Source organism: Mastigoproctus giganteus, chromosome 1 (genome assembly GCF_048544385.1).
Source record: "Mastigoproctus giganteus isolate SK-2022 chromosome 1, ASM4854438v1, whole genome shotgun sequence".
Classification (NCBI taxonomy): domain Eukaryota; kingdom Metazoa; phylum Arthropoda; class Arachnida; order Uropygi; family Thelyphonidae; genus Mastigoproctus; species Mastigoproctus giganteus.
Genome location: NC_143575.1, coordinates 55,371,564 through 55,387,837, shown reverse-complemented (window position 1 = coordinate 55,387,837; position 16,274 = coordinate 55,371,564). Strand labels below are relative to the sequence as shown.

Here is a 16,274-nt window from a genome sequence, read left to right as displayed (position 1 = left end):
GGTGTATAAGACCTTCACTGGGTTGAGCAAGCTGAATGCTGATGGGGTTTTTCATCTTGCTCAGACTATGTTTAAAATTAAAATTAAAACAGTTTAAAATTGAGGAAAGATAGTTGTAGAATAGATGTGTTGAAATTTGCCTTTAGCCAGTGGGTAGTTGATTGGTGAAACAGGCTTCCATCTTTTGTTATGGAAGGTAATAGCCTAAATAAATTTAATGCTGAGCTATACAGGCATTTGGCATAAATGTAGGGGTGAAATGGGAGGGTTTTAATGTAATACAGTAAAACTTGATTTTATATAAATAAAAAGTTTTTTTTTTTTTTTTTTTGAGATTATTTCATGTAGTTGGCAATTGAAACAGTTATATTTGTATATATTAAAAGCATTGAAATAAAATTAAACAATAAAAAGCAATCATTATTTATCTTATTGATTGATATATAGTACATGGAAAAAGATAATTTACTTTGACCATATAAGGAAGAATCTTATTTAGAATCAGAGCTAAGAAACTGAAATTGAGAATAGTAGTGATTTTTCAAAACTGCTTAAAAATTTCTTAAGCTTTAAATTGCCTTTTACAATATCTGACAGTTTTTTTTTACACTGTTCCTCAAAGATGTAAGAAACAGACACACCATAATATATCTTTATCAGTTTTAATTTCTGCACAACACTCAGATGCACACACTCAATTTTTCTTAGGGGCAATGATAGTATACTATAAGTGTGGTTATAATAGTAACAGGGCACAGGTGAGCACTTAATGATATAATAATGAGTATATCCATAAACAAATTGAGATGCTTGGTGGCAGCTGCATGACTAATGGGTTCCCAGTTTTTATCTCATGAGCACACTCAAACTATGCTTCGATGCAGTCAGATTTTTTTTTTGTCCATTAAATAAAGGTCCATAAAATCGAGTGTTTACCATATTATAGTTTTCTGTAAATAATTTCGGCATTATTGATGTTGATTTTTGTAAAAATTTATATATATATATATATATATATATGAAGGTATTCAGCTTTCATGCTTGGGTGTGGTGTAATAGGCATAGAAATTGTTTCATTTATAAATGACAAAAGCGGAACATACATTTATAATAGCATGTGAGAGAGAGAGAGAGAAATCTCCTCAAAGTTGTTCTTGTTTCTGTATTAATTTATATAAAATCTGTTTTACTCTTTGAAAGGAAAAATGTGAAATTAATTTCAAACTTTTTTATTATTAAAAATGTTTTTTCAATACATTAGTTTGCTTCTGATATCAGAATTTCTAATTTGTTTTTACTACAGGGTCAACCTGGTGCTGATGGAAAACCCGGAGAGCCAGGACCACAGGTTTGTTTGGTTTTTCTTTTACTTAAAATACTTATGAAATGAATTGGAACAAATACAACCTGTTAACTTGAAGCAAAAAAAAATATAGCATTCTGGTTCAGAATAATGTGAATATTTCCATCCCAGTGGGACATTTATGAGAGTCAAGTCCCTGGTAAAAAATTTTATTAAAGAAATTAACCTTTTGCATCTTTTAAGGTTTAATCATTCTATGATTCCTAACTTATAAGAAATGCCTCTTTAAGAAATATTTCATCCTTGAAATGTGAATAGGTATGGCTTGAACAGATTTTTTGCTTTTTTAAGTCTTATACATTATATTTTCTGTTTAATTTATGCCAAATTCAGGAATGGATGATCCACAAATATTTCATTACAAATTTTTATTTCAATATAAACATAACCTTGCTTATGTCTATTCTTCCATCTACCACTACTGCTCATTGAGTCTGCTGACGAGGCTACTAGTGACGGTCGTGTTCAAAGCCGCTAAGTGGATTTTTCTTATTTATTGATTTGAAATTATTGTTTTTCTAAAACTTTTGATTTAAATTTAGTAGTATAACATTATTTTGTTATTTTTTGATTAATTTGGTGTATTTATTCTTTACTCGGCCTTGTAAAAGTATCGGTAAGGGTTTCCACGTGTTCGTAACTACCGTTACCGTTAGTAACTTTCCCGCCATTGTGATACCGTACTAGATATACCGTAGGTTATATACCGTACTAGATAGCGTTAGTTGAACTTCGTTAGCAGTTAAATTGTACGTTTAAATAAATACATATAACGACTTAGATTACAAACGTAATATAATTAATAACATAACATAATTAATTAATAAATTAATAGAATCATGACTCAGACCAGAGCAGCAAAGCAAAAGGCTCAAGCTAATGGAAGTGCTGTGGCTCAGAGCAGAACTGAGGGGGGCAGTTGTCCTCTGACTCACAGCCTTATAAAATGCACTGTTTGCTTGATGTTTGCAGAGCAATCAGGTACGGGACATGATACTGCCAAGGGGGATGTCTTTGTGTGTGCGCGATGCAAGGAGTGTATCGATATCAGGCAACAACTCGGCGTTCTTGTGGGCCTATATGAGAGCTTGAAGGACAGGGTGGATGCCCTCGAAGAAACTAAATTGAGGGGCCCATCAAGCTCTCAGCTGCCCACATCAACGCCAGAGCTTGCACTTGGGCATCGCGTGACACAGAGACAACCCCTAAGGCAGAATGCGCTGGTCCCGAAGGAACTAGTAGTTGTTGGCGACTCTATTGTCAGGGAAACGGGGAACATGCTTTGTAAAAAAGATAGGTGGAACAGGACCAGGGTATGTCTGCCAGGGGCAAAGGTTGATGACGTTGTAGAGCGAATATCATCTTTTAAGGGCACAAAAGGTGATATAGTTGTACACGTTGGCACTAATAATATTAAGAGTAGGAGACCGACAGAATTACTTAACAAGTACAGGTCACTGTTGAACAAAAGCCGAGAATTAGGGTTGAATTTGAAAGTGTCTGCAATTCTGCCCAGACACGATAGGAGGGAGTATATGATGAGAGCCTTGTCGATCAATTCGGCCCTGGAAAGATTGTGCAAGGCTCAAGGGGTAGAATTTTTTTCAGCCTGGACTGTACTTGTTAACAGGAGAGATTGCTTCTACAGGGATGGGATACACTTAAATAGAAAGGGTGCAAGAATATTTGCTGATGCTATCGAGGCAGTGTTAGGTGGGTCGGAAAACTGCTAGCTTGGGGGGAGACAAAGACCAATAGATTGACAGTAGCCACTGGCAGAGGTGAAAGAGATTCTTGCACTGCTTCTATTAGAATGAGCAGAAGCCTGAAAAACAAGATGCATGGTATTTCTGAGACTGCTGGGAGCCATTGCGGTACAAGTAAACACATGGGTTGTGTTAGGGTAGCTAAGAATAGAAACAGGTGCAGGTATACTTGCGTGTACACCAATGCTAGGAGTTTAGTAAATAAATTTGATGAATTTGAGGTATTGCTCAAAACATCGAAGGCAGATATTGTGGGGATATCAGAGACGTGGTGTCACACAGATATAAGGGATGCAGAACTGCAATTTGGGGAGTACAACGTCTACAGAAAGGATAGACAGGATAGGAAGGGAGGAGGGGTTATGCTATTAGTTAAGAAACACATAAAAACCAAGGAAGTGAAGCCAGTCGACATCTCTGGACAGTGCAGTGTGGAGTCAGTTTGGTGTGACATAAACATTGGGAGATCAAAATTGAGAGTAGGAGTGTGCTATAGGCCTAATGACTCTGATGAGTATAATAAGGAACTGTACAGGGAAATAGAGTGGGCCAGTAAATCAGAGTGTCTTATATTGACTGGAATTTGGGGGCTGGTTACTCACACACTAGCAGGACTTTTGTGGATTTATTGCATGATTGTTTTCTACATCAGCATGTTCGGGAGGCAACTAGAGGGAGTAATACTCTTGATTTGATTATCAGCAGTGATTCTTCATGCATTAAGAATCTGCAGATAAATGAACCACTAGGTGGCAGTGATCACAGTGTGCTGAAGTGGGATTTACTCAAAGAGGTAACTACCTTTAGGGGTAAAGGGAAGGGTTATTGCTTCCGTAAAGGCGACTACGATGGACTGAGACAGTATTTAAATTCTATACAGTGGGACCAACTGATGATGTTACCAACAGCAAATTCAAAATGGGAAGCATTCAAAGAACTTATCTTGGAAGCTACTAGGCTTTACATACCAACTAAGAAATATTGTTCAAGGTTTAGGCCAAAATGGATGTCAGATGAACTAATGAGGCATATGGCAGAGAAGAAAAATGCATGGGATACATACAAATTAACACATGACACAGAAGCCTATGATAGATACAAGTTGATATGCAACCAAGTTACAAAGGAGGTTAGGCAGGCGAAGGCAGATTACGAGAAATCCTTGGCAAGGGATGCAAAGAAAAACAGCAAAGAGTTCTTTACTTATGTAAACTCTAGAAGGAAGGGGATGAATCAGATTGGTCCACTTGATATTGATGGGTCAAGTGTTGATGATCCTGCTCAGGTAGCTAACAAACTAAATGAATATTTTGCATCGACATTCACACATGAGGAGTTATTCAGCGAGGGTAATGCCATAGGTGTATTCAACTCTAGCAGTAAGCTACAGAATCTTGAAATAACTGAGAGTAAAGTGGAGGAGAAACTGTTGAAGATAAACACAAGAAAGGCACCCGGGGTGGATGGGATCTATCCAGTTATATTAAAGGAGGCAGCAAAGGAAGTAAGCAAACCCTTAGCCATAATTATGAGAGCTTCCTTGGACTCAGGGGAGGTACCCATAAACTGGAAATGTGCAAATGTGACCCCAATTCACAAAGGAGGATCAAAGGCTGACACAAGTAATTATAGACCTGTGAGCTTAACTTCTGTTCCAGGAAAATTAATGGAGGCACTGGTTAAAGAAGCACTGCAGGATCATTTAGACAAGACTTCAGTTATAGCTCAGACACAGCATGGTTTTGTTAAGGGGAATTCTTGCCTGACCAACTTGATTGGATACTATGATGCAGTCACAAAAGAACTGGATGCAGGGAATAACTTTGATATTATATACTTGGATCTTAGAAAGGCTTTTGATACTGTTGCACATGGAAGACTGCTACACAAATTGGAGCAGTGTGACATTGGAGGCAAATTGCTGCTATGGATAAAGGGGTGGTTGAGGGGTAGAAGACAGAGAGTGGTAATCAATGGACACTGCTCATCGTGGACTGATGTTATTAGTGGAGTCCCTCAGGGCTCAGTGTTGGGTCCATTATTGTTTTCTGTATTTATAAATGATATTGATGATGGTATATCAAGCTTAATGTCCAAGTTTGCAGACGATACAAAGGTTGGCAGGGTTGTCAAGGAAACTACTGACACTATGCTGCTGAAACAGGATCTGGAAAGGTTGAGCAGATGGGCTGAGAGGTGGCAAATGAAGTTTAACATTGACAAATGTAAAGTACTACACATGGGAAACAGCAACCCCAGAGCAACGTATCAACTCTGTGGTACTACACTGACAGTGGTAGAGAATGAAAGGGACTTGGGGGTGGTTGTGCAGGCAGATATGAAGTTCTCTGAGCAGTGCAGATGGGCTGCAAGAGTAGCTCATGGAGTATTGTCAATGATATACAGGAATTTTTCCAGCAGGGATAAGGAGGTGATTATTCCATTGTATAAGGCGATGGTCAGGCCACACCTAGAGTACTGTATACAGGTCTGGAGGCCTCATTTCAAGAAGGATGTAGAGCTGCTGGAACGAGTACAGAGAAGGGCAACAAGATTAGTGAATGGAACAAAGGGGTGCTCTTACGAAGAAAGGCTTAAGTTTTGCAAATTACAGTGTCTGGAGACTAGGCACCACCGAGGTGATCTGATAGAGGTGTATAAAGCCTTGAATGGTTTAAGCATGCTCAATGCTGATGGGATTCTTCCTCTAGCTCAGAAAAATCACCTGAGAGGGCATAAATTCAAATTGAGGAAAGACAGATGTAGGATAGACGTGCGGAAATTTGCCTTTAGCCAGCGGGTGGTTGGTTGGTGGAACAGACTTCCATCCCTTGTGGTGGAGGTTGATAGCCTAAATAAGTTTAAGGCTCAGCTGGACAGGTATTTTGAACGAACAGAGGGGTGAAGTGGAAGTGGGTTTTTTTTTTTTTTTTTTTTGGCTGATGCTGCATAAGCTTGCTTTCTTGCATCAAATGCCTCTACTAATGCTAATGCTAATGCTTATATTCACTCTCCTGCTGATTATCATTTATTAGTTCTGAATACCGAGTGATAAAATCATGTGTGTGGTGTCCACACCACATGAAGGATTGATACCCTTCTGTGTTACCAGGCAGTGCAATGTGATAGATGACTCTCATCAACCGGTGCAGTACCACCACTTTGCTTATTGGAGGTTTCAAGTGGTGGACCCATGTATAGTCTATACAGCAAAACTCCAGAAACACCCCCCCACTCCACCAAATTGAACCTATTGGTAACCCTCTATTATGCTTCCGGATCAGCTAGTTTATAATCTTTCTTCCTCTGCTCTGGAAGATAGTGATTTGAGGGGATCTAAGTAGTGTGTATGGGGGGGGGCATTGTCTAGTCCATGTTAAGTCAAGGAACTGGGTATATATTCTTGCTATGTGTATGCCATATCTAAAAATTTAGTCCACTCTGATGTTCCCTGTCAGAGACTAATTTGATCTTTTCTGGCTTAAAATATGTTTACCCCATTCTATAAAATTCATCTGTTGCTATCATTCTTCTAATTCCATTAATTACTTGGAACTCTTTGATTTCCTCTCTTTGAAATTTGACTTTCCTCAGTCCAACTTTTTTAATGGCAAGGTAAATTTCCAAGATTTTAATTCAGAACTCCAACTGGCTTCTATTTTCTAGTCACACGAACCAAACTGGTCAAGATGCTGTGGCTTTTGTAATTGCTAATGACTTCACACAGATTGTTCATTTACCTACCAAAATATCAGACAATCCTCACAACACAGCCAACACTGATCTTTTTTTCACAAATAGTCCTTCTAAGTACATGGTAAAGATGTCTCTAGACATCTCAGATCACTAATTCATGAGGGTCTCTTCTCCAATGGAGTCTTTCTCTTGTGGTTATTGTCTACATTGTGTCATTTGGCATTACATGAATACAAAAAGAGGTGATATGCGAGAATTCTTTTCTTCTTTTCCTTTGTTGAATTACTGTTTTAAATCTTGTTTGTTTGTTTGTTTGTTATTTGGTTTTTAGGAGCATTAGCAACTAAGGCCATATTGCTCCGGGATATGCGGTGGTCATTCCCTGACCTTTCCGCATCCTCCATATTTGGTGGTGACGGGCTCGAACCCTGGTCTAATCAAGAAGCGTGTGCTATGCACTGCTGCTCCTTCCCACCTGGCTATGGAGGCACCTTTAAATCTTCTGATGTCAACATTTGCTCAGATTGTGTCAGTGAAATTATTTTCCTAGGGATGAAATCCTTTATTCCACACTCCACCTTAAAATCTAAAGGGTGACAAATCCCTCCCATCCAATTATCATCCCATTACACTTACTTGCACTCTTTCTAAGCTAATGGAGAAATCCATCAACTGTCAACTTCTAAACTATCCAGAAACCTTATATCTGATAATTGGTTGCCAGTATGGATTCCATCAGTGTTGATGCACTGGTGATATAGTAACTTATGTTAACCATCTGTGGACAAATTCAGTGGATGGTGAAACTGGAGCAGGTTCTCTTAACATTTCAAAGGTTTTTGATTGTGTTTGGCATAAAGGTCTTCTAAATAAGCTTACATCTTATATTTGCCAACTGTTTTTTGTAATTGGGTATCCAGTTTTCTCTCTGACTGCTCACTGTGGGAAATGGTAGACATTCTCTGTCTCCAAACTTCTCCACTAATGCTGGAGTTCTCCAAGATTCAGTTCTTATTCCCACTCTTTTTCTCTTGTATATTAATGACCTTCTTCCCTTGACTGGAAATCCTATCCATATTTTTGTTGATGTTAGCACATTGCACTCCACTTTCCAGTTTGAGAAACTTTGCCCTGCAGAAACAGCTTCAACTTCTCAAATATTCACTGTTATTACTGTTATTTCCTTAAATGCTGATCTCCAGATAATTCTCCAGTGGGTCAAAGATAACTTAGTTAATTTCAATCCTTCTAAACCTGAGTGCTGTCTTATATTTCACAAAAAGGATTCTTCTGCTTCTATGCTATCTTTGACAACACTCCTCAATTTCTAGATAAGATCACATACCTCTCTTAGGGATTACACTAACTTCTAATCTCTCTTGACATAAGCACATCACAAATATTGCTTCCTCTGCTTCTGAAAAACTGGAGATTTATCTGAAGAGCTAAAAAACTGGAGAATTATCTGGGTTTTCTCTTTTGTTCATGGCAGTACTCTTCTTCCAAACAGCTGCTTACTTTACAGATCTCATATCCCTACCATGGGATGTTGTTCCCACATCTGGGATAATGCCCCCAAAACCTCTCTCACACTTCTAGATTCCATTCAAAAGAGAGAATTTAGGTTAATTAATGACCCATTTCTAATAAAGTCTCTGTGCTCTCTTTCTCATAGATTTTCTATTTCTGTTGAATGCCTTTTCTATAGTTACTTGCTTGGGTACTGCTCTTCTGAATTGGCTTTTCTAATTCCTTCTCTCTCTCTCTCTCTCTCTCTCTCTCTCTTCCAAATTCTTCTAAACATGTGCTGCAACCAGTCAGCATCCTTTTACTGTCTAAATTTATACCCACAGAATGAACTTCAGCTTCTGTTCTGGAACAGTTTCTCTTCATACATATTTCCTGAAAATTACAATCTACAGAAATTCAAGTCTAATGTGAACTTTCTTCATCTTCTCAACCTACGCATGGAACTAAGTACTATAGGTTCTTATACCTTTCATGCTTTGGGTTTTCCTTTAAAAAAAATAAAAAAATAAAAAAAATACTTCCAGGCTTTGCCTCTGTATCCTGCAACTGCTTGTTGCATAGTTGAAAATTTGCACGAACTGTTGGATAGCTGTTCAAGATTTCTGTGATCTAAATTTTGCATAATTATATGGCTTCAATTTTTGCCACCAGGATCTATGCATCATAAGCAAGGACAAAATGGAGTATGCTGGTTAAACAATAGTGACGTTGATGGAAATGCAGTGTTGTGAATCTGTAAAGCATCATTAAATTTTAAAACTGCAATGTAGCAGTGGGGGGGGTTGTGAATTATAGCATGTACATAATCTCTGCTTCACACCATGTTCTTGTTGGGCTGTGCATGGTTTGATAAAAAAATAAAAAATAAAAGCAACCCTTTTCATTTTTTTCTCATGCATTCAGGATAAAACCTTACATAAAATTTAAAATATTCACAATTTAAGTGCTTTTAATGGTATATTGCTATTTCTGTCAGAGCTGGAGGAAAATGACCTAGTTTTTAACCCATTTTCACTCTTTCTTACTCAGATTGGAAAGATTTCTAACATCATTGAATGTGACTTGGTTACAGAGACTTTGCATTTATGTAGTGGAATGTCATACTCTAAAATATAGTGGGTTTTTCTGCTTGTCACTCATTGTGAGAAGTGTAGGTTCAAATTCTGTTATGGACTAGAGAAATTCTTAAAGCCTTATTTAGATCTATTTAGTTGATCCCAAGCAGAGGCAGCAAGTTTTTCCCTGTGAGCTATTTCAGTTTTCAATCCACAGCACTTGCACACTGAGTCATAAACATACATTTTTACTGACATAATACACAAAAAAAATGCTACACCAAGGATTAACACACAAGAGGATTCATAACAGTGTAGTGCCCAGAACTGTTAAGGATGGATTCGCATGGAAGTTGTGAGAGTATTCTTAGAAATTATTCTTACTTAGAAGACATTTCTGATGTATAGTGGGCAGTGTTATCAACCTACTATGAGGTGCCTCTGAGAAATCGTTCATAACATGCAGCAGCTAAATTTGTTGAGGGACATAAAATGGCTGGTAACGTACAGGAGTTCCTTGTATTATGGATCCTGATAGTTGATGAGATACAAGTCTTGCTTTGTAAGGAAGTTTGCATCAGAGGCATAAAGTACATGTAGTAAACCAGTAAAAAGCTCCAGGGCTCTAGCCAAAGGTAGGGCCCTGAATGCCACTTACACTTGTATATTGAACTGATTAAATTAATGATATGGAACCCAAAATTTTATGAGTGGAGCCTATGGCACTATAAGAGTTTGTTATGCTATTATATTACAGCATGGACATAAGCTTAAATGCAATGTTTGAAGGCCTCCGTAGCCGAGTGGGCAGGAGCGGGAGTGCATTAGCACACGCTCTTTGAGTAGACCGGGGTTCAAGACCCTGCCTGCTGAATACGGTCGATCTGCCAACCTGCACTGGACCAGCATGGCAGATTATGGTCCATTTTCCCTCAGCATGAATTGTTGAGGAGGCTTCCATCCTGCAGTGGGTTGATAATGGCTGCACTTTACTTTTTTTTTTTTATTACAGCATGGACATAAGCTTAAATGCAATGTTTGATCCAATATTGCTATATAAGTGGATTTTTCACTCTATGTGAATATAAACATAAGAAACAATTGAACAATTAAACAGTTGAAGTTAAACATAAGAAAGGCACCTGGGCTGGATGGGATCTATCCAGTTATATCAAAGGAGGCAGCAAAGGAAGTAAGCAAATCTTTAGCCATAATTATGAGAGCAGCCTTGGATTCAGGGGAGGTCCCCCCATGGACTGTAAATGTGCAATTGTATCCCCAATAAACAAAGAGGAATCAAACGGTGACACAAATAATTACAGACCTATTAGTTTAACTTCTGTTCCAAGGAAAATAATGGACTGACTGGTTAAATAAGCGTTGCAGGCATTGCAGAATCATTTAGAGAAGACTGCAGTTATAGTTCAGACAGCAAATATTTGTTACAGGGAAGTCGTGGCTGACCAATTTGATTGGATATTGTGATATGGTCACAAAGGAACTGGATACAAAAAAATAAATTTGATATCATATACTTGGATTTCAGGAAAGCTTTTGATACTGTTGCACATGGAAGATTACTGTACAATTTGGGGCAATATGACATTAAGGGCAAGTTTCTGCTTTGAATAAAGGGATGGTTGATTGGGAGAAGACAGTGAGTTGTAATCAATGGACACTGCTCTTTGTGGACTAAATTTTATTAGTGGGGTCCCCCAGAGTTCAGTGTTGGGTCCATTGTTGTTTTCTGTATTTATAAATGATATTGATGATGGTATATCAAGCTTAATGTCCAAGTTTGCAGACAATATGAAGGTTTCCAGTGTTGTTAATGGCAATAATAACAGTATGCTACTGTAACAGGATCTAGAAAAGTTGGGTCGGTGGCGGAGAGGCGGCAACTGAAGTTTAATATTGACAAATGCAAAGTAATGTATGTGGGTAGCAGTTACTCCACAATAAAGTACCAACTGTGTGATACTGCACTCAGGGTAATGCAGAATGAAAAAGACCTGGGAGTAATTGTGTAGTCAGATATGAAGTTTTCTGATCAGTGCAGACAGGCTGCAAGCACAGCTCATAGGGACTTGTCAATGATATACAGGAATTTTGCTAGCAGGGAAAAGGAGGTGATTATCCCTTTGTATAAGACAATGGTCAGGCCCCACCATGAGTACTGCTTACAGGTCTGGAGGCCTCATTTTAGGAAGGATGTAGAGCTGCTGGAACAAGTACAGAGAAGGACAGCGAGATTGGTGAGGGGAACAAAGGGTTACTCTTACCAAGAAAGGCTTAAGTTCTGCAGATTGCACATGTGGAGACTAGACTCCTGTGAGGTGATCTGATTGAGGTGTATAAGGCCTTGAATGGTTTGAGTAAGCTCAATGCTAATGGGATTCTTTCTCTTGCTCAGATTATGCACCTTAATGGGGCATAAATTCAAATTGAGGAAAGACAGCTGTAGAGGAGATGTGTGGAGATGTGTGGAGATTTGCCTTTAGCTAGCAGGTGGTTGATTGCTGGAACAAACTTCCATCTGTCATTGTGGAAGTTGATAGCCTAAATAAATTAGGAAGAACTATACAAATTTTGGAGCAAACTAATGAGTAAAATGGGAATTTTTTTTTTTTTTTTTTTTCTGGCTGATACTGTATAATCTTTCTTTCTCACATCATATGTCTCTGCTATTGCTAATTTGCAAAACTGAAACCTTTCTTGGTAAGACTACCCCTTTGTTCCCCTCACCAATCTTGTTGCCCCATTCCAGAACTTTATATTCTTCCAAAAATGAAGTCTCCACACCTGTACATAGTACTCAAAACATGGCCTGATCATTACCTTATACAATGGGATAATTGCCTCCTTATCACTGCTAACACAATCCTTTAAAATTTATTTATATATATCTTCACAACTGATACCATGCTCATGGCTCTTACATAACAATTCTGCATCAAACCCACATTTAATCAATGAATTTTTTTCCCCATACAAATTAGCATTGGCAAGGGCACATGATGCAAGAAAGCAAGCTTATATAGCATCAGCCAAAAAACCGCCCCCTCTTCTCATTTCACTCATCCACCCACTCCAAATGTTTGTCTAGTTCTGCCTTGAATCGGTTTAAGCTATCAACTTCTACAATGACAGATGGAAGTTTGTTCCAACAATCAACCACCCACTGGCTAAAGGCAGACTTCTGCACATCTACCCTACAACTGTCTTTTCTCAATTTGAATTTATGCCCTTTCAGGCGATTATTCTGAGCAAGAGGAAGAGTTACATCAGCATTGATCATGCTCAAACAATTCAAGGCTTTATACAACTCAATCAGATCACCTCACAGGTGCCTAATCTCCAGACACTGTAATTTACAAAACTTAAGCCTTTCTTCATAACAGCAACCCTTTGTTCCATTCACTAATCTTGTTGCCCTTCTCTGTACTTGTTCCAACAGCTCTACATCCTTCTTAAAATGAGGCCTCCAGACCTGTATACAGTACTCAAGGTGTGTCCTGACCATTGCTTTATACAAGGGGATAATCACCTCCTTATCCCTGCTAGAAAAATTCCTGTATGTCATTGACAAGACACCATGAGCTACTCTCGCAGACCGTCTGCACTGCTCAGAAAACTTCATATCTGCCTGCACAATTACCTCCAGGTCCTTTTCACTCTCTACCTGTCAGTGTAGTACCACACAGTTGATACATTACTCTGTGGTTACTGCTTCCCATATGCAGTACTTTACATTTGTCAATGTTAAGCTTCATTTGCCACCTCTCAGCCCATCTACTCAACTTTTCTAGATCCTGTTGCAGCAGTGTAGTGTCATTAACAACCCTGCTGACCTTTGTATCATCTGAAAACTTGGACATTAAGTCTGAGATTATATGGACATAATCTCAGAATCTAAGAAATAATAATTACTGGTGTCCAATTTTAATCAAACTTGGAATTGACAAATCTTTCTAAAAGAACTAAATCTAAATTTTCATGAAAATCCTTCCACTGGAAGTCAAGTTGTTGCATGCAGATGAACAGATGTGACAAAGACAGTAGGTACTTATGCATATACAGGGTGTTTCAAAAATGATGGTCGATAATTTAAAGGTGAAAAGTACAAACTAAAATAAGCAAAAAAGTCCCAGTGAACATCGGGCCGGAAATGAACCATTTTCGAGATAATGCACATTATCTGTTAAGATTCGTCACTGACTGTGGGAGCACTAGTTTAGTAAAAATCTGTGAATCCTTTGCTAAAGGTGGTTTTATTAAACATAAGATAATACATTTTTTAATTTTTGGTTTCAACACCACAGGAGTTTACAGATGTTACATGTTACAGGATGTTACAAAAGGTGTTCAAAATGCTGTCCTTGCATTTGTACGCAGCTTTGTAGTCTTCTCTGCATTGAGTTGCGAATCCTCTCAGGCATTTCTGATTTGCTGAAAGGCTCCTTCAACCCGACGTTGCAATTTCTCAACTGTGTTAATGTCAGAAGTGTACACCAAGCTTTTTACATGACCACAGATACAAAAATCCATAGGATTTAAGTCTGGTGATCTGGGAGGCCACATTACAGGCCCACCTCCACCTATTCATCGTTGACCATACCTTCTAGTTAGATACCGAGTCACAACTCAAGCAAAATGTGCTAGTGCACCATTATGCATAAACCATATGTTCTGGTGTTGCTGATGTGGAACAATATCATCATCAAGGAGGTCTGGAAGAACATTCTGCAGGAACTGAAGGTACAGCACTCCTGTTAGCCTGTTTGACAGAAAGTGTGGTCCAATTAGATGGTCTCCTAGCAGTCCTGCCCAGACATTCAACAAGAAACATTGCTGATGTCGTGACTTGTAAATTGCATTAGGATTTTCGTCGGACCAAACGGGACAGTTATGAAAATTAAAAATACCATCATGAATAAACCCAGCTTGGTCAGTGAACAAAATGTTGTTTAAAAATTAGGGGTTCAGGATACACTGTTGTATCCACTGGCAGAAGTTCACTCTGGGAGAGTAGTCTATTGCTGAGACCTTGTTCACGCTGGATATGGTAGGAGTATAGTAATTGGCGATATAAAATTTGCCACACACTGCTATGACTCAGTACACGCTCTTGCAGAGCAACACTCCCTGTCAAAATTCCTGGATTTTGTTCTATTCTTTCTAACAGCTGTTGTGCTATGTAGACAAGATTGAATTCAGTGCTCCACTAAAATATTCAAATATCAAAGTAAACCTGAAAGGATTATACACAAATTACATATGAAATGGACGCACCTGTCATTCTGGGAACCATATCTAAACTGTATAATGGTTTTTCTGGGTTTTTCTCCCAAGAGGGAAACAAGATTACTAAAACAGCTGGCAACATCCTAAAAGAAAAGTGGCACAATTTGGAAACTGTGACAATGTCACTTCTCATTAAAAATGAAAAACTAAAGGCACTTAATCAAGAGGTATAAAACAGAACAGATCTCCTTGATAGGATTATAAATGCCTGCCTGGCCTTTGTGATGAATTCAGATGCGGCCAGACGAGAGAAATCAAAGGATCTGATGGGATTTGAGTTTATTGATTCTCGGCTGATGAGGGAGCCAGACCTGTCATGTTCAGAACCTAATCATTCTGGGTTACTACCTGCTTCTCCTTTTCCTAGATCATATGCAGACACTGTTCGAATTTCGGTACAAAAGACTGGACAACCGAAAGTTAAAACTGATAATGTTATTATTCTTCGAACTTCAGACACCAGTGGGTGCAAAACAAGTGGCAAAGTTAAAAATCTCATTACTAAGACCCTCAAGTCTGATCTTAAAATTAAAATCAGACTTAAAATTAAGATTACTGTTAAAATTAAGTCCCTACGCATGATACGAAATAAAGGAGTTATTATAGAAACTGCTACCAAGACAGACTTAGAAAATTTATCTGCTTCTGAATTTCTTACTTCGGCTGGCATCTATCTCGGACCCCCTCTTCTTTATGACGTTCCAAAGGATTTAACTAAAGATGAAATAATCAAAAATCTTCATGTGAAAAACTTGGCTGACAATGGATTTTCCTTAGAGGAATGTAAACAGGAAATTGCTCTCAGATTTACTACCCATGGAAGATCGTCGTCACTTGTGAATTGGGTAATAAGCTTCTCGCCAAGAATGTACAAACGCCTTCAGTTACAAGAAAGGATTTTCTTATCTTGGAGTTCTCACAAATTCCATCGGTTTACAATTGTAACAAAGTGTTACCTCTGCTTAGGATATGGGCACACTACACAGTTTTGTTCCCATGAATCCCCTTTGTGCGGTTATTGTGCCCGCAGTGATCATGTTTTCTCTGAGTGCCCTCATAAGGAAGAGGCGGCTTGCTGCACAAACTGCAAGTGACGTAAACGGGAGTACAGCCATTCTGTAAAGAACAGTCAATGTTCTGAATATAAAAGAGCATTAGAATCCGCAAGAATAAGGACTGCTTATGAGTAATTTGACTCATCACTCTGTACATAATGTAAACAACACTACCTCTCTAAATGATTCTACGCCAGTTTCATCTGTGAGGGAGACAGGCCGTCTGAGGATTATGCAGATAAACGGGCAGCGATCTCGGGCAGTAGCTGACGAGATTAGGGTTTCTGCCAAGGCAAATTGTATTGACATTGTCGCTATACAAGAGCCTTATTTTGCACGTGTCCAGTTTGGACCACAGTCTAAAATCCTGGGTTACTTATTAAAAAAATGAGAATAATACAACCTGTTGTATTATTCTCATTTTTACTCAGAATCCAAAATCTTGTATATTAATTCTTAATGACTCTTTTTAGACATCACGGTTCTTCATGGATTTTGCACTCAG

The 16,274-nt window shown here is 38.4% G+C and overlaps 1 protein-coding gene across 1 annotated transcript in view; it reads left to right on the top strand.

The window, feature by feature from the left end:
• Positions 1 to 16,274, top strand: part of LOC150090808 (uncharacterized) — a 791,939-nt gene that overhangs the window by 446,726 nt on the left and 328,939 nt on the right. The window contains exon 26 of the mRNA XM_090372970.1: positions 1,304 to 1,348. Within this exon, the coding sequence (XP_090229096.1) occupies positions 1,304 to 1,348 (45 nt within the window). The remainder of the gene's footprint in view (positions 1 to 1,303; positions 1,349 to 16,274) is intronic.